This window comes from Tachyglossus aculeatus, chromosome X2, assembly GCF_015852505.1.
Source record: "Tachyglossus aculeatus isolate mTacAcu1 chromosome X2, mTacAcu1.pri, whole genome shotgun sequence".
NCBI classification, from domain to species: Eukaryota; Metazoa; Chordata; class Mammalia; order Monotremata; family Tachyglossidae; genus Tachyglossus; species Tachyglossus aculeatus.
This window is the reverse complement of record NC_052100.1, coordinates 13018048-13037393: the sequence shown is the minus strand read 5'-3', so window position 1 is coordinate 13037393 and position 19346 is coordinate 13018048. Positions and strand designations below refer to the sequence as shown.

General features: G+C 48.5%; 1 protein-coding gene across 1 annotated transcript; it reads left to right on the top strand.

Moving 5' to 3' along the window:
• The first annotated feature begins 374 nt into the window (after positions 1–374).
• Positions 375–17677, top strand: LOC119949451 (cytochrome b-c1 complex subunit 10). Its single transcript, XM_038771237.1, has 3 exons — positions 375–479; positions 10237–10378; positions 17392–17677. The coding sequence occupies exons 1-2, from the start codon at positions 430–432 to the stop codon at positions 10355–10357; spliced, it is 171 nt and encodes a 56-aa protein (XP_038627165.1). The 5' UTR covers positions 375–429; the 3' UTR covers positions 10358–10378; positions 17392–17677.
• The last annotated feature ends 1669 nt before the right edge of the window (positions 17678–19346 follow it).

Sequence of the window (19346 nt, the reverse complement as noted above, 5' to 3'; positions counted from 1 at the left end):
TATTTGGATTATATATTTCGTTGTCTGTCTCCCCCTTCTAGACTGTGAGCCCACTGTTGGGTAGGGACCGTCTCCATATGTTGCCAACTTGGACTTCCCAAGCGCTTAGCACAGTGCTCTGCACACAGTAAGCGCTCAATAAATACGATTGAATGAATGAATGATGGTGATTATTATCATTATTAATGTTCCGCTTCTGGCTCAAAGGGGCAGACACTCCCCTCAACCCCATCAACGTCTACTGTCACTTTGCCGTGGGGCTTGTCTCAATAAAGTTTTTTGAGGAATAAAAAAAAAAAACCAGGCGCAGCCGCAGTTGCAACGTTTCGCGCGCGCCACTGCGGAGGCGGGCCGCGTGACGCAGTGGCGCATGCGCGTTAGGGCCCTGAGGGTGACTCTGTGGAGGGGCGGCGCGGCTGAGGAGCCAAGATGCTGAGCAGGTTTCTCGGGCCGCGTTACTTGGAGCTGGCCAAGTCCTGGTGAGATGGCGGCCCGAAGGGCTTCTCCCTCATAATGTCCTCCATTTCCAAACCCGGTCGACCAGGGATAACTGCGGCCCCTGCGCGGTGACCCCCCCCCCTTGACCTTCCTCCCGCCCTTGGCGGCCATTCCCCGGCCCGTTTACCTCAGGCCCTGTTCTTGCCAGAGCCCTTTCTTCGGGACCCTCCCAGGGCTTTCTCCATCCTCCCTTCCCTTTTTCCCCACCACCATCTTTTCTTCCTCCTCACTCACCCCCCAATGATTCATTCATTTATATTGAGCGCTTACTGTGTGCAGAGCACTGTGCTAAGCGCTGGGGAAGTCCAAGTTGGCAACATATGGAGACGGTCCCTACCCAACAGCGGGCCCACAGTCTAGAAGGGGGAGACAGAAAACAAAACATGTGGACAGCATCAAAATCATCATCAGTCGTATTTATTGAGCGCTTACTGTGTGCAGAGCACTGGACTAAGCGCTTGGGAGGTACAAGTTGGCAACATATAGAGACAGGCCTTACCCAATAGTGGTCAAGTCATAAAAATAAATAGAAGTAAAGTTAGAAGCACATCATTAACAAAATAGAATAGTAAATATATAAATATTCAATATTAATATTAATTAATTAAATTAATTGATTTACTATTAATTTTGAATGTATAAATATTTAATATATTTATTTAAATATATTTAATGTATGATAGTGAAAATATAAATAGTAAGTAAAATAAATAGAGTAATAAGTCTGTACATCTGAATCCATCAGTCTAATAGATTGGTGTGCCAGGAGACCTGAGTTTTGTGCCATGATAAAAATCCAACTGAACAAAATCATGGAGAGGGAAACGACTTCACCCTACTTGGAAGGAAACACTAAATGCATTTTAGATGTCTGTCTTTTCTGAGAAGTTGCTTTGTTCTGTGATATATATGTATATATGTTTGTACATATTTATTACTTTATTTTACTTGTACATATCTATTCTATTTGTTTTATTTTGTTAGTATGTTTGGTTTTGTTCTCTGTCTCCCCCTTTTAGACTGTGAGCCCACTGTTGGGTAGGGACTGTCTCTATATGTTGCCAATTTGTATTTCCCAAGTGCTTAGTACAGTGCTCTGCACATAGTAAGCGCTCAATAAATACGATTGATGATGATGATCAGTCTACTAGATTGGTGTGCCAGGAGACCTGAGTTTTGTGCCATGATAGAAATCCAACTGAACAAAATCATGGAGAGGGAAACGACTTCACCCTACTTGGAAGGAAAGACTAAATGCATTTCAGATGTCTGTCTTTTCTGAGAAGTTACTTTGTTCTGTGGTATATATGTATATATGTTTGTACATATTTATTACTTTATTTTACTTGTACATATCTATTCTATTTATTTTATTTTGTTAGTATGTTTGGTTTTGTTCTCTGTCTCCCCCTTTTAGACTGTGAGCCCACTGTTGGGTAGGGACTGTCTCTATATGTTGCCAACCTGGACTTCCCAAGCGCTTAGTACAGTGCTTTGCACACAGCGCTCAATAAATACGATTGATTGATTGTGGTAGAGGGTGTTGCCTTTGTTAAAGTAACCTAGATCATTGGAACTGCATAATTAAATTATATTGATTCTTCCCATTTTAAGTGGGGCGCGGTGAGTTTTGGGGAGAGGGGTGAGGAAGGGGAGAACAGTGCTTGTTGCAGGAACACTGGGGTAGATTCCGACTAATTGGGTTGGACATGGCCCCTGTCAGTCAATCAATCAATCGTATTTATTGAGCGCTTACTGTGTGCAGAGCACTGTACTAAGCGCTTGGGAAGTACAAGTTGGCAACATATAGAGACAGTCCCTATCCAATAGGGGGCTCACAGTCTTGGTCCCCATTTTGCACAAAGTAATTATTTAAATAAATAATTCAAGTATTAATTATAGTTAGTCACACGATTTTTCCAATTCACTATATGCAGCCATTCCTGGGACTACATATCCACTGTAATGAAAAATGGAAAGTTTTTTGGCATAATAATGATGGCATTTATTAAGGGCTTACTATGTGCAAAGCACTGTTCTAAGCGCTGGGGAGGTTACAAGGTGATCAGGTTGTCCCACGGGGCTGCTCACAGTCTTCATCCCCATGTCACAGATGAGGAAACTGAGGCCCAGAGAAGTGAAGTCTTCTAGACTGTGAGTCCACTGTTGGGTAGGGACTGTCTCTATATGTTGCTAACTTGTACTTCCCAAGTGCTTAGTACAGTGCTCTGCACACAGTAAGCGCTCAATGAATACGATTGATTGATTGAAGTGACTTGCCCAAAGTCACACAGCTGACAAGTGGCAGAACCGGGATTTGAACCCCTGACCTCTGACTGCAAAGCCCAGGCTCTTTCCACTGAGCCACACTGCTTCACATTCATCTGTAATTCCTCCAAGATTTTCCCCCCGCCACCCCTCTCTGGGTCCTTCGGTCAAACACCAGTGGATTCCCCGACCGATAAGAAGTTCGAGCCACCGCGTGTCAGCGCTTAGAACAGTGCTTTGCACATAGTAAGCGCTTAACAAATGCCATTATTAACATTACTATTATTCCCATGTACCCCTCTGGCCTAACACTCGGTAGCCGGAGTCATTAATAATAATAATGATGGCATTTGTTAAGCGCTTACTATGTGCAAAGCACTGTTCTAAGCACTGGGGAGGTTACAAGGTGATCAGGTTGTCCCACAGGGGGGTTCACAGTCTTAATCCCCATTTTCCAGACGAGGTAACTGAGGCACAGAGAAGTGAAGTGACTTGCCCAAAGTCACACAGCTGACAAGTGGCAGAGCCGGAATTTGAACCCCTGACCTCTGACTCCAAAGCCCGGGCTCTTTCCACTGAGCCACACTGCTTCACATTCATCTGTAATTCCTCCAAGATTTTCCCCCCGCCGCCCCTCTCTGAGTCCTTCGGTCGAACACCAGTGGATTCCCTGACCGATAGAAGTTCGAGCCACCGCGTGTCAGCGCTTAGAACAGTGCTTTGCACACAGTAAGCACTTAACAGATGCCATTATTACTATTATTATTCCCATGTACCCCTCTGGCCTAACAGTCGGTATCCAGAGTCGTTAATAAAAATAATGATGGCATTTGTTAAGCGTTTACCATGTGCGAAGCACTGTACTAAGCGCTGGAGAGGTTGCAAGGTGATCAGGTTGTCCCACGTGGGGTTCACAGTCTGAATCCCATTTTACAGATGAGGTAACTGAGGCTCAGTGAAGTGAAGTGACTTGCCCAGAGTCACACAGCTGACAAGTGGCGGAGCTGGGATAAGAACCTATAATGATACTAATGATAATGATGGTATTTGTTAAGCGCGTACTATGTGCGAAGCACTGTTCTAAGCACTGGGGGGATACAAGGTGATCCCACAGTCTGAATCCCATTTTACAGATGAGGTAACTGAGGCTCAGAGAAGTGAAGTGACTTGCCCAGAGTCACACAGCTGACAAGTGGCAGAGCTGGGATAAGAACCTATAATAATAATAATGGTGTTTAAGTGCTTACAATGTGTGAAGCACTGTTCTAAGCGCTGGGGGGATACAAGGCGATCCCACAGTCTGAATCCCATTTTACAGATGAGGTAACTGAGGCTCAGAGAAGTGAATTGACTTGCCCAGAGTCACACAGCTGACAAGTGGCGGAGCCGGGATAAGAACCTATGACCTCTGACTCCATGGAGCCATGCTGCTTCTCTAAGATACTCTTCCCTCCTGCCCTCCTACTTTATCGTTCTCCTTTCCTTCTGTTTTATTTTTCGGTTTTTTTCTTCCTTCTCTCTGGGCGGTTGGAGCAGAAGCCAAAGTTCTGCAAATAGCGATGATGATATTAATTGTGGTATTAAGCGTTTACTATGTGCCAGGCACCGTACGGAGTACTGGGGTGGATACAAGCAAATCGAGTTGGACCCAGTCCCTGTCCAATGTGGGGCTCACAGTTTCAATTCCCATTTTACAGGTGAGGGAATTGAGGCCCAGAGAGAGAACCCATGACCTTCTGACTCCCGGGTTGTGCTCTTTCCAGTAATAATAATAATAATAATAATGGTATTTGTTAAGCGCTTACTATGTGCAAAGCACTGTTCTAAGCGCTGGGGGGGATACAAGGTGATCAGGTTGTCCCGCGTGGGGCTCACAATCTTAATCCCCATTTTATAGATGAGGTAACTGAGGCCCAGAGAAGTTAAGTGACTTGCCCAAAGTCACACAGCTGACAATTGGCAGAGCCGGGATTCGAACCCATGACCTCTGACTCCAAAGCCCGGGCTCTTTCCACTGAACCATGCTGCCCTCCCTGTACCCCTCCTGGCAGCGCTCCTTTTCCTCGGCCTCACTACGGAGAAACACCGTGGCTTAGTGGAAAGAGCACTGACTTGGGAGTCAGAGGATGTGGGTTCGAATCCCGGCCCTGCCACTTGTCTGCTGTGTGACCTTGGGCAAGGCACTTAACTTCTCTGAGCCTCAGTTACCTCATCTGTAAAATGGGGATTGACTGAGCCCCATGTGGGACAACCTGATTACCTTGTATCTACCCCAGCGCTTAGAACAGTGCTTGGCACATACTAAGCACTTAACAAGTCCCATTATTATTATGGAGGACCTGAATGGTTTTTATGAAGGAGCATGTGGCTCAGTGTGCCCGCTCAAAATCATAATTGTTTGTGTTTATTAAGTGCTTATTATATTCCAGGCTCTGGGGTGGATATAAAATGATACATCCCTGAGTGTGACTGCTGCATTTTGACTAATGCACCAGAGATTGAGCAGGCCCTTTAAAACTCGGTTTAGGCCGTGAGCCCCGCGTGGGACAGGGGCAGCATCCGACCTGATGAACTTTAGTTAAATTGAATTTATTGAGCAGTTACTGCGTGCAGAGCTCTGTACTAAGCACTTGGGAGAGTACTGTGCAACAGAGGGTTTTTTTTCCCCCCAATGTGCAGAGCTGTGTACTGAGCACTTGGGAGAGTACTGTGCAACAGAGATTTTTTTTTCCCCCGGTGGTATTTAAGAGCTTACTATGCGCCAGGCACTGTACTAAGCGCTACGAGTCGGAAGACACGTTCCCTGCCCACAACGAGCTTAAACAGTCTTGTGGGAGACCGATATTAATAGTGTGTCTAATAGTAATAATAATGATGGCATGTGTTAAGCGCTTACTATGTGCGAAGCACTGTTCTCTGCGCTGGGGGCTTACAAGGTGATCAGGTTGTCCCAAGTGGGGCGCTCAGTCTTAGCCCCCATTTTCCAGATGAGGTAACTGAGGCCCAGAGACGTTAAGTGACTTGCCCAAAGTCACACAGCTGACAAGAGGCGGAGCCAGGATTAGAGCCCATGACCTCTGGCTCCCAAGCCCGGGCTCTTTCCACTGAGCCATGCTGCTTCCCAGTGCTTAGAACAGTGCTTGGCACATAGTAAGCGCTTAACAAATGCCATCATTATTATTATTCTCTACCCCCACGCTTAAAAGTGCTTCATTAATTAATTAATGATGGTATTTGTTAAGTGCTTACTATGTGCCGAGCACTGTTCTAAGCTCTGAGGTAGATACAAGGAAACCAGGTTGTCCCACGTGGGGCTCGCAGCCTTAATCCCCATTTTACAGATGAGGTAACTGAGGCGCAGAGAAGTGAAATGATTTGCCCGAAGTCACACAGCTGACAAGTGGCAGAGCTGGGATTAGAACCCATGACCTCTGACTTGCAAGCCCGTGCTCTTTCCACTAAGCCACGCTGCTTGACACCTAATATGCACTTAACAAATACCATAATCAATCAATCAATTGTATTTATTGAGCGCTTACTTTGTGCAGAGCACTGTACTAAGCGCTTGGGAAGTACAAGTTGGCAACATATAGAGACAGTCCCTACCCAACAGTGGGCTTACAGTCTAAAAGCTGTTAATGGTATTTGTTAAGCACTTACTATGTGCCAAGCACTGTTCTAAGCGCTGGGGAAGATGCAAGGTGATCAGGTTGTCCCATGTGGGGCTCACAGTCTTCACCCCCATTTTACAGATGAGGTAACTGAGGCCCAGAGAAGTTAAGTGACTTGCCCAAAGTCACGCAGCTGCTAAGTGGCGGAGCCGGGATTGGCGCTCACGACCTCCGACTCCCAACCCCGTGCTCTCGCCACTAAGTCACGGTACCACTGTAACCTTGTAACCTCCCCAGCGCTTAGAGCAGTGCTTTACACATAGTAAGCGCTTAATAAATGCCATCATTATGATTATATTATTACCATAATCACTGTAATCATCTGCTTAGTTGGGGGCGTAGGCCACTTGATTATACCTCTTGCACATTTCAGGGAGCCTGTTGTCTTTTTTTTGTCCTTGGGTTTGAGTGGCTGGGACTCTCTGTGGGCTTCTTTTGGAAGCAACATGGCCTAATGGATAGGGCATGAGCTTGGGAGTCGGAAGGAATCCGGCGCTTAGGACAGTGCTTTGCACATAGTAAGCGCTTAATAAATGCCATCATTATTATTATTATTATCTGGGTTCTAGTCCCAGCTCTGCCACTTGTCTGCCGTGCGATCTCGGACCAGTCACTTAACTGCTCTGTGCCCGTTACCTCATCTGTAAAATGGGGATTAAGACTGAGCACCATGTGATACCAGGACTGTGCCCGGCGCTTAGAACAGTGCTTGACACACAGTAAGTGCTTAACAAATACCATTATTATTAGTACTGCACTGTCCTCTCCCAAGCGCTTGGTACAGCGGTCAGTGCCTAGTCAGTGTTCAGTAAATACCACTGATTGAAAATCTGGTTTTTGAATTTGTAGCGCATTTTTTTTCTCATTTTTCTCATCCCATCTGATCATTTTAGGGCTCATTAACATCTCGCTAGAGGCTGAGTTGATTGCTCCAATTGGCTTGCCTTAAACCCAGTCTGACTTGGCCAAGGAGGACTCTGTCATTGCTGTGCCGTATCCCAGTACGTGGTCAGCAGTCCAGAGTGGATGCTGCTGGGAATTGTAGATCCCGACAAAGGCAGCCACCAACCCTGGAAAGGGGGGCTTAAGGGGCCAGCCTACCCCCCTGGACCTTCTCACTGCCTTTGCTGGATCCATTCAGGACTCAAAGAGAAATCAAGACAAGAGATGTGTTATTTTGGCTGGCCCTTGCTCAGGTCCAGGGAAGCTCCTGAGCCCTGTTTTCCATGATAGAATTGCTGAGCGGTGTCGGCCCCAGGCAGGCTCCTTGGCCCTTATGACTTTTAGAGCTTCCCTTTATCTCGGGGCTGTTGCCGGGAAGAGAGAAAAATCCCTTCAGTACCGGAGTTCTTCATTCTCCAGGGAGCCTGTTAGGGGTCCTGGGCTCCCCTGCACCTCCCTCACCCTTAGGGTACTTTTGACCTGTGCTGGTAAGAGATTCCCGTTATGTGGATGATGACTTTTGGCAGTTGAGGCGGAGTGACCTAATCGCTAAAGGTCCTGATATGTGGAAATGACGGTGCGGTTATTGTTCAAAATCAGGGCTCTGACGAATTCCGTTAGCGTTGCAGCTTCTGAGGTCCTGGGCCTAGAGTCTGTTGCCTGGTAGCAGAGGCAGCAGCATGAAGAATGAGCCCTCCCCAGCCAGGATCCCCGTGGAATCACAGAAAATGGCTGGTGACATCCGTGGGACCCCGCCTCCCCACATCCTAGAAAGACCTCTGGATTCCACTACACCCTGCAACTATCACCCCGTCTCCCTCCTTACGTTCACCCACTTACCCCGCTTCCTCCCCTCCGACTCCATTCTTGGCCCGCAATTCCATCCGGATTCCACCCCCTTCATTCCCCCGAGATGGCTCTCTGCAAGGTCACCAATGACCCTGTCACCAGATTGAGTGGATTCTGCTCCTAGCCCCTAATCCTCTTTAACCTTGGCTGCCTTTGACTGCGTGAGACCTATTCCCTTCTCCTGGAAACACTATCTAACCTTGGCTTTAGTCACTCGGTTTTTTCCCGGTTTTCCCCTCACCTCTCTTGGCCAGTTCTTCTCAATCTCTTCTGCTGGCTCTTCTGCCTCCCACTTCCAAATTGTGGGTGTCCTTCAGGATTCAGGTCTGGGTCCTCTTCTCCTCTCAATCTATAGTCCCTCGGGGAGTTTATGACTCTCAAATCTCCCTTCCTAGTACTCACCTTTTCTGCAGTCTTGCATTTTCTCCTCTTCCCTCCCAAATCCTCTCCTCCATTTTCCTTTCCCATCCCAACAGAGACAGCACCACCATCCTCGCTGTTTCTGGAGCCCTCGGCCGTGGTCCTCGACTCCTCCCTCTCTCTCGCACTCCGCAACGTTTCCAGGGTCCGACTCTTCCTCTCCGACCTAACGGCTACCGTGGTGGCCCAGACACTTGTCATATATTGGCCGGCTTGACCACTCCTTCCGATCTCTCCCTGTTTCAGTCCGTACTTCACGCTGCCGCCTGGATCATCCGCATGCACCTCCCCACTCCTCATAAGTCCCAACTGGCTTCCCGTTCATCACCGCATCAAGCAGAAACTCCTGACTGTTGGCTTTAAAACCGGCGGCCAGTTCTCTCCCTTCCCCTTCCCTCAATGGGTGGTATTGACTGAGCCTGTATGCACTGTATGCAGAGCACTGTACTAAGCACTTGAGAGAGTACAATAGAGTTGGTAGACAGGATCCTTGTCCGTGAATTAACAGTGTAGCGGGGCAGACGGATGCATAAATTACAGGTAAGAGAAGCAACCAAGTATGTTCTGGGCCGGGGAACTCCTACTCAGTTGCTTCCCCTACCTGTAACTTATTGCCTGTCATTCCGTCTTCCCCCCTGCTAGACGGTAAGGTCCTTGAGGACAGGGATCACATCTACCAACTCTGTTGGATGTCCTCTCCCAGGTGCTCTGTGCACAATAAGCACTCAGTAAAGGCCTTTGATTATCAAAGTGTTTAGGGGATAGGGACCCAAGTGAGTAGAAGGTGGGTGGGGAGATCCTTGCTCTTCCATTACAGCCCAACTCAGGCTCTTCATTCTTCTCACTGGGCCTCATCCTCATCTCTCCTGCTGACAGCTTCTTATTCACCCCCTTCCCACGGCCTAGAACTCTCTCCCCCTTTCCGTCTCACAGTCCGTAGCTTTCTCCAATTTCAAAACCCTTCTGAAATCACATCCCCAGGGGGTCTTCCTCAATTCCTAAGTTCCCCAACTGCCAGTTCAGTACCGGGGACTCAAACCCCTCGCCCACCGCGCTTATGTACTTTTCTTATTTACCCTATTAAGCACTAACTCATGCATGTATCCCCTTTTCCTCCTCCCTCCTATCTGCAATTTCACGTCTGCCTACCCTGCTAGATTGTAAGCCCCTCAAGGGCAGGGATCTCGTCTCCTAACTCTCGTCCTCTCCCAAGCTCTCAAGTTCGGTGATCTGCATGTAGCAGGTACCCAAGAAATACAACTGATTGATCAGAACGGAGAAAACCTGCTCAGAGCTACTTCTGTAGCATGAGGGTCTGGATTTTTGCAATACCCCGCATTAAGGAAAACTTCTGCTCTAGAGCTATCATCTGTTCTGACATCCTGCTCCCCTGCATCCAGACAAAAGTGAAAACGGGTGGTGGTAGACGTGAACCTATCACACGTTTCATTAGCCCCCTCCTTCAGCCCTGTACCACCAGAAGCCCTGCGATTGGAGTGAGGGGCATGGCTGAAAACAGAGATGATGAACTTGTGCTAACAGTTATGCAATTGTGAAGCGCTTATTCCGTACCATCTCGGTTCCACAGGCTTCCCACCGCTGGCACCTGGGGTACCGTTGGTGCCGTAGGACTAGTATGGGCTACAGACTGGCGTCTGATTCTGGACTACGTTCCCTACATCAATGGCAAGTTTAAGAAAGATGACTAAGCCAACCCTTCAATACACTCAGTAAGTTCGGTTATTTTGGTTTTTTATTGGGTCTCTTGTCAATTAGGATCATTGTGTGTCATTTGGTGTGATGCAGAATCCAGTTATGCCAAAGGTATCTATCTGCCTGCTAGTCTTTAGCAGTGATTTATTACTGGAAGCTCATTGTGGGCCAGGAATCCATCTGTTTATTGTTTTATTGTACTCTCCCAAGCGCTTAATACAGTGCCCTGCACACAGTAGGCAATCAGTAGATAGAATTGAATGAAGGAAGGAAAGCGTACGTGGGCATTGGACATGGTTCCTGGCCCTTGAGTGGCTCACGATCTACAAATGTAAGCCGGGAGAGGGGGCTGGCGATGGAGACATAAGGAGCGATGAAACACTAAAACAGCATAAAGAGACGAGCACAAACTCACAAAATAAAACCAAAAATCAATAGGGTGCCGTGGGGTCAAGGAGAAGAGCCTTACCCCGGAAAATACCTGGATCAAGGGTTACCCATTCAAGATTTTGGAAAGCAGCTAAAGGGAGTTATTCAGCTGTGGCTTGCAACTCTTAAGTGCCCTGCTGCCAGACGATGACTGGAGACAGGAGGGGAAGGAACCGATTCGAGTGTAGCATGAGCGCTCTTCTTAATTGCGCTCTTCATCGCCACTTTACCATCATTGGGTTCAGTAGGAACAAATGAGAGGGGATTAGCCTTGTAAAACCGTGTTAGAAACTTGGTCAAGTTCTTCCAGAGAGTGAGAATGCCAGCCAGGTGTTATTTGTCCAGGAGTGTTTCGGCCACGTGGGGTGGAAATCCTTCTGTGAACCCTGACGGGACCCCTGAAGAAGGGCCACTTGGGAGTTACAGGGGCACTATGAGGGGAGAGGCAGACTTGGAAGTTACAGGGGGCTTGTGTGTTCACGAGTCAGGGTGACACTAGAGCTGTTAGTTCAGCAGCATGCGTTGGTGTTGAACACGCTGTTGGGAGAAATGGCATTTCACTTCCATTCATTCAGTCGTATTTATTGAGCACTTACTGTGTGCAGAGCACTGTATTAAGCGCTAGGGAGAATTCAGTATAACAACAGACAAATTCCCTGCCCACAAAGAGCTCACAACCTAGCGCTCACTTGATTGTGGCATCAGTTTAAGGCCTCAGTACCATAAATGCGAATAATAATAATAATAATGGCATTTGTTAAGCGCTTACTATGTGCAAAGCACTGCTCTAAGCGCTGGGGGGGATACAAGGTGATCAGGTTGTCCCACGTGGGGCTCACAGTCTTCATCCCCATTGTACAGATGAGGTCACTGAGGCTCAGAGAAGTGAAGTGACTTGCCCAAGGTCACACAGCAGACATGTGGAGGAGCCGGGATTTGGACCCGTGACCTCTGACGCCCAAGCCCGGGCGCTTTCCACTGAGCCACGCTGCTTCTCTAATCCTCTTAAAGGTGGCTTCATCCAGAACAAAACCCTTATGGAGTGAAACTCAATGCATTCCCAAGGAAATTTGTTGGGGGAGAGCTAGAGAGCACACAGCCGGCGACCAAAAAAAAAAAAAAACCCAAACAAATCGTCTCCCGAGTGCCTTGACCTCTCTCATCAGCTGTTCTCTGGAGTTCCCACCGTCTGTCCTCACTGACATTTTGATGTATTCCCAGGGGCTTTCCAACTGGGTCAACAACCTTTCCCTTTTCACGAGAGAATGGCCTTGTCCTGAGTCACCTGGCCTGGACTAATTTGTGTTGGTGAACAGGTAGATTCTTCTAGACCCTAAATATTGATTGTCGTGGAATTTGAGCACTTACTGTGTGCTAAGCATGGTGCTAAGTACTGAGCTTTACAAGATTATCAGGGCGGACACGGTCCCTGTCCCATGTGGGGTTCCCTAAGTGAGAGAGAGGACGGGTGGCCTAGTGGATAGAGCACGGGTGGGACCTAGGTTCTAATCCTGGCTCTGCCACTTGTCTGCTGTGTGACCTTGGGCCAGTCACTTCACTTCTCTAAACCTCAGTTACCTCATCTGTAAAATGGGGATTAACACTGTGAGCCCCACGTGGGACATGGACTGTGTCCAACTTGATTTACCTTGTATCTACCCCAGTGCTTAGAACAGTGCCCGGCACATAAGTGCTTAACAAATGCCATTAAAAAAAAAAACACATTTTACAGATGGGGAAACTGAAACACAGAGAAGTCAAGTGACTTGCCCAAGGTCACAGAATAGGCAAGTGACATTGGCTTAGTTGACAGAATTTAACTACATTTCCCAATGGTGGGCCAAATGCTTAGAGCGTGCTGCAGAGGAAGAGGTTTCCCACTGTTGGGTAGAGACCGTCTCCATATGTTGCCAACTTGTACTTCCCAAGCGCTTAGTACAGTGCTCTGCACACAGTAAGCGCTCAATAAATACGATTGAATGAATGAATGTCCTGGGACTGGAGGAGAGGCTAAAATAAGGAGTGAGTTCTGGAGACAGAGTTCTGAAGGGAATGGAGAGGAGACTGGTCTCTGAAGAGAGAAGAAAACAGGGATATTGTGAAGCTAAAGAAACATTGGTTTGGGGGCTGGAGTAGAGGGCAAGCTAAAATGCAAAAATTGAAGACTTGATTGGCCTAAGGAAAAGTTGGAGAAATCTATCCATCAAATGGGATATCGAGCCTGAAATATCCTTATAAAACCCTAGCTAGTACTCACAAAGAAATGTTGAGGCAACTGGCTACAGGAAAAATTTATGAGTATCAGGACTTGGCATCCAAAGGGCTTCAGAGCAAACTTCAGAATCATTGGTCCCGAAAAATCCAACCAAATGTTAGACGTCATTAGGAAAGACAAAGAGAACAAAAGCTTGAGGGCATTGCTTTGCCACTATGCATAATACTACTATTACTGGTCTGTATTGAGCGTATACACAGAGCCATCAGATACTTTCCCTGCCCAGGAGGTGCTTACACTCTAACAGGGGAGACCACCAGAAAAATATACGTGAAAAGCGTAACCCAGAATAAATAATTAAATGTGCAAAGATGCTGAGGGTAGGTATAGATAAAGCTATATGTGCTAGAGATGGTTTTTGGGTTGCCACCGATAACCAAGCTGCCACACCAGTAGCTCCGCTTCCCACCCACCGGATGGCTGAGCTGCCCCCAGAGCATCACCCTGGGACCACCATCCCGACCTGCCTCATCCCAGCCCGGTTGGAAGAACAGAAGCCATGGCAGTTGGACTCAGAACTGCGAGGAGCCCAAACCTCTGCCTTTCTAGCTGGAATACCCTACTGCTTTTGTTTATCCTCCTCCTTGCCTCTTACATTGCCTTAAGGTTCTTGTGGCTTTATCTTTCTTTGGCCTCTCTTCCCTCCTATTCTTAGATTGTGAGCCTCTTGAGGACCAGAGAACAGGTGGATTTCCCACCTCTGTGTTATTTCCCAGGGCTTAGTGCAGTGCTCTCTGCCCCCAGTAAGTACTTTGTGAATATGGTTACTATTACAATTAGGTGGGATGTTCGGACTCTCAACGTGGTGAGAGCTCTAGGGTGTCGGACTGGGGGAAAGGAGGGAGTTCCAAGTTGGGAAAACAGTGTAGAGTGGGGGTTCAGAGGTGGGAGAGGTGAACAAGCTTAACTTGAGGGACGAAGAGAGGTGAGTTGGGAAGTAGCGGGTGAAGAGGGCTGATCTCTAAGTTAGAGAACATTGGTGGAGAGCCCTGAAGCTCTTCGATCCGTGAGGATTTTTTGCTTGTGGGACACGGGAAGCCACTGGAGGGTTTTTGAGGAGGTGATTCATGCAACAGCACACGGTAGAGACTGGAGGAGGCTGAGGCACAAATTTTACCACAGTATGACGAGAGCTTGGACCGTGGTGGTGGTCGTTTGTGAGGGGGAGTGGAATGGGTGGACTGTCAGCTCGCTCAATCAATCAATCAATCAATTGTATTTATTGAGCGCTTACTGTGTGCAGAGCACTGTACTAAGCGCTTGGGAAGTACAAGTTGGCAACATATAGAGACAGTCTCTACCCAACAGTGGGCTCACAGTCTAAAAGGGGGAGACAGAGAACAAAACCAAACATACTAACAAAATAAAATAAATAGAATAGATATGTACAAGTAAAATAAATAGAGTGATAAATATGTACAAACATATATACATATATACAGGTGCTGTGGGGAAGGGAAGGAGGTAAGATGGGGGGATGGAGAGGGGGACGAGGGGGAGAGGAAGGAAGGGGCTCAGTCTGGGAAGGCCTTCTGGAGGAGGTGAGCTCTCAGTAGGGCCTTGAAGGGAGGAAGAGAGCTAGTTTGGCGGATGGGCAGAGGGAGGGCATTTCAGGCCCGGGGGATGACGTGGACCAGGGGTCGATGGCGGGACAGGCGAAAACGAGGTACGGTGAGGAGATTAGCGGCAGAGGAGCGGAGGGTGCGGGCTGGGCTGGAGAAGGAGAGAAGAGAGGTGAGGTAGGAGGGGGTGAGGTGACGGACAGCCTTGAAGCCGAGGGTGAGGAGTTTCTGCCTGATGCGCAGATTGATTGGTAGCCATTGGAGATTTTTGAGGAGGGGAGTAACATGCCCAGAGCATTTCTGGACAAAGACAATCCGGGCAGCAGCATGAAGTATGGATTGAAGTGGGGAGAGACACGAGGATGGGAGATCAGAGAGAAGGCTGATGCAGTAGTCCAGACGGGATAGGATGAGAGCTTGAACAAGCAGGGTAGCGGTATGGATGGAGAGGAAAGGGCGGATCTTGGCAATGTTGCGGAGCAGAGACCGGCAGGTTTTGGTGACGGCTTGGATGTGAGGGGTGAATGAGAGAGCGGAGTCGAGGATGACACCAAGGTTGCGGGCTTGTGAGACGAGAAGGATGGTAGTGCCGTCAACAGAGATGGGAAAGTCAGGGAGAGGGCAGGGTTTGGGAGGGAAGACAAGGAGTTCCGTCTCGGACATGTTGAGTTTTAGGTGGCGGGCAGACATCCAGACATCCAGCTCCTGAGCAGGTAACATGGCTCCCGCCTCTGTTATATTGTACGCGCCCAAGTGCTTAATACAGTGCTCTGCACACAGTAAGCTATGCCATTGATCGATTGGATCCTGGAAGTGTGTAGGAAGAACCGGTAGGATTTGGCAGTAAATGGGAGAGTGGGAAGACCAGGATGAGTCCTGACCCCAAGGTTGTCCATTTCTGGGACCGGGAGGAGGGCGGTGGTGAGATGGCAAAATCAAGATGGGGGTTGGGTTTAAAAGGGAAGACGCGTAGTTCCGTTTCGAGGGGCCGGCTTGCAGTTGATCCATGTGGGGCTGTCCTGAGAGTGCGGGGGGCTGCGAGTTTCTAGATGGTAGCTGGAGCCACTTGAGCGAATGAGCATCCTGAGAGAGTGAGTGTACAGCGAGAAGAGTGAGGGGGCCCAGAACAGAGCTTGTGGGGCACCGAGAGTTCACACCTGTACCTGAAATAGCATGCCCGCCTGGTTGCCCCAACTTGGCTAGGACAACCAAAATCAAGGGCTGGAGTAGCTTCGGTGTGAGAGCAGACTGAAAGTGTTAGGATTCTTCAGTCTGGCAAAATGAGAGCGGAGAAGGGAGCCCTCTTGAAGTTCACAAAGCCACGTAGCGAGTGAAACCCTGCATGGAGTCGGTCACCAAAATCCACATCAGGCCGAGGGGACCCCAGTGCCAAACCAAAGGAGGTGGTAAAAATATGGCACTCGTTACCTTAGCTGCCACAGATTGCGGTGCAAAACTATTGGTCGGGTTCCAGAAAGGTTGGCATAAAGTGGTAGTGTTGGTATGTATTGAACACCTAAAGAGTGCAGTGGATTGTACCGAGTAAAGCACTCGCTAGGGAGATAGCCATGGCCTCATCTTCGTACAGGTCTATGTTTGTGTTGTGTACACAACTGCAAGAGGCAGCTGGGGGGCTTATAAGGGTCAGGGTTCGGAAACCTAGCTGGGAAAGGTTCGTTGGAGGAGGTGGGATTTTAGGAGGGCTTTGGAGGTGGGAAGGGAGACGATGCGGGCAAACAAAGGGCTGGGGGTGGGGCTATCACCAGAGATAGGCTTGAGAGAAGCAAGAGTGAGTGGAGGATGAGGGGGAGCTCATCGGTAAGGCGGAGAGCCTTAAAGCCAACAGCAGAGTCTCGGCTTGGCGTGCAGGGAGACGAGAGGAATCGTGGCAGCGGGGTTTAGGAGAGAGGCCACATGGTGCTGAATGTGATTTCTGTCATGTGATGGGGCAACCTCGGTCGGGGTTGGCGAGTGTCGTATGTGAGGATGCTGCTTCCACGGGCCAGTCACGAGGGATGACCAGCGCTTGAATTGGGGGAGCGTCTGGACGGGGGTGCCGAGGAAGGAAGGGGTGGCTCTGCACGATGTGCCTGAGGAAAAACTGGCAGGAACAGGAAAGGCTAAACTGGTGGACAAGGGATCCATACTGGATTCTTAAAAAAGCAAGGGAGGCCTCAACAACCACACCAGTCGAGTCCCCCCCTGTGTGGAAAGCACCCTAGTAAAATGGGGATGGAGACTGTGAGCCCCTCGTGGGGCAACCTGATTACCTTGTATCTACCCCAGCGCTTAGAACAGTGCTTTGCACATAGTAAGCGCTTAACAAATACCGACATTATTATTATTTAAAAGGAGAGGCAATCCCCGCCTTCGAGGTGCCCCTTGCAGTACAGTAGAGAGCGTGAGGGTGGTATCCAGGTGGCCAGTGGGACTGAGAAGCAGCATGGCCTAGTGGAAGGAGCACGGGCTTGGGAGTCAGAAGACCTGGGCTCGAATTCCGGCTCCACCGCTCGTCTGCTGTCTGACCTTGGGCAAGTCATTTCATTTCTCTGGGCCTCAGTTGCCTCATCTTTAAAATGGGGATCAAGACTGTGAGCCCCGTGTGGGACAGGGACCGTGTCCAACCCGATTATCTTCCATCTACCCCAGTGCTTCATATGGCGCCCGGCACATAGTAAGCGCTATAAAAGAAAAAGAAAAGAGACGCCAGAATCAGTGTGGAAGCGATGCTCTAATTAGCCCTTTTGTTTTTATTTCACTCCAGGTATCTCAGGATGGAAAGACTTTGGAACCGCTTTCTTCGGAGAGCCTCCTTACGCCTGGATGTGAAACGCTAATGACGGCTAGCAAGAAAAGCTGTGGGGTTGCTTGGCTTCTCTGATTGTGAACCACTTCAATTTGTTGTATTTCTGTGAAAAAGTACACCTGACTCTTGAGCAGACTGGCTGCCGAGGTTCCTGTCAGCTGGAACCTTAATCGCAACAGATTGTGTCATTTCCAGACTTGCCATGCGTTGTACAGAATTTAAAAAAGGTTGATTTGATTCGCACTCTGGGCTAGTGTGTGCTATTCTTTGGGCAGGAGGAGTATGGATTTCCAGGAGGTCCCAACTGATCTTCCTAGGGGAGAGGCAGCCGAGTCAAGTGGGACAGCGTGGGTTCTGGTGGGGGGCCCCACTGCTGATGGTGACTTGGCTAAGTCGTGTAAGTCCTGCCTGTTTCTTTGTCAGTAAAAAGGAGGCTGGTGATACTCAAATAGTCTCACTGTGCAGAGATGTAATTTTTAAAAAAGGTAAAAAAAAAAAAAAAAAAAAAAAAATCCCAACAGGCGGGATTCTAGAAGGTGCTTCATAAATTGAAGGCATTATTAGACTTTTAAAATGAGGCTGGAGTGGGAGGGTGCCCTTTTTCATTAATTAAAACTTGAAAATTCACCAAAAGACCTGTCTGGCCGCCAGAACGCTCAGCCAAAGGTTTAGAAAGGTGTGGAACAGCAACCTCCTTGCCAAGTGATCAGGATAGAGCCGCTGTTTAAAGACAGATCCTGCACCGGGTCCGCGTGTCATGTCAAAATCCTGATTGGCCTTGTCTCAATAGCGAGGACTCCTAAATTGGGTTTCTTCTCAGAGAAGTAACTCTAGGGCCGCCTTTGTCCATAGAACCCCTTGGCTGTTCCCTCTCTGCTCTGGTGATGTTGGCAAAGTAGCAGCTTTGCCCCTCAACGACTGCAAACTACGATGTAAATTCTTCTGAGATGACTTGCCAGCTCCGGCTGAAGTTGTAGGGGCTGGGAGTGATGCTAATGGTGATAACTGTGGTGTTTGTTAAGCACTTACTGTGTGCCAAGCACTGTACTAAGCCCTGGAGTAATAATAATAATAATAATGATGGCATTTATTAAGCACTAACCATAATGATAATAATAGTGATGGCATTTGTTAAGCGCTTACTATGTGCAAAGCCCTGTTCTAAGCGCTGGGGAGGTTACAAGGTGATCAGGCTGTCCCACTGGGGGCTCACAGTCTTGATCCCCATTTTACAGAGGAGGGAACTGAGGCACAGAGAAGTGAAGTGACTTGCCCAAAGTCACACAGCTGACAAGTGGCGGAGCCGGGATTTGAACCCATGACCTCTGACTCCAAAAGCCCGGGCTCTTTCCACTGAGCCACGCTGCATCTCTACAGATACAAGATCATCAGGTCCCACACGGAGCTCGCAGTCTAAGTAAGAGGGAGAATCACCATTTTACAGACGAAGGAACTGAGGTTCAGAAAAGTGAAGTGATTTGCCCAAGGCCACACAGCAGGTAAGTGACGGAGCCAGGATTAGAACCCAGGTCCTCTGATTACCAGACCCATGCCCTTCCCGCTAGGCCACGCTGCTACTCAGGAAGTAAAAGTGCAGGAACAACAACAACAAAGTAATGGTATTTGTTAAGCGCTTCCTATGTGCAAAGCACTTTTCCAAGCGCTGGGGGGATACAAGGTGATCAGTTTGTCCCACGTGGGGCTCACAGTCTTCATCCCCATTTTACAGATGAGGGAACTGAGGCCCAGAGAAGTTAAGTGACTTGCTCAAAGTCACACACATTGACGGAGCCGGGATTTGAACCCATGACCTCTGACTCCATAGCCCAGGCTCTTTCCACTGAGTCACGCCGTTCAGTATCGTGCAGTGGCAGCATTCTTGATGGCAACAAGTTTTGCATTCTGCTTAGTAC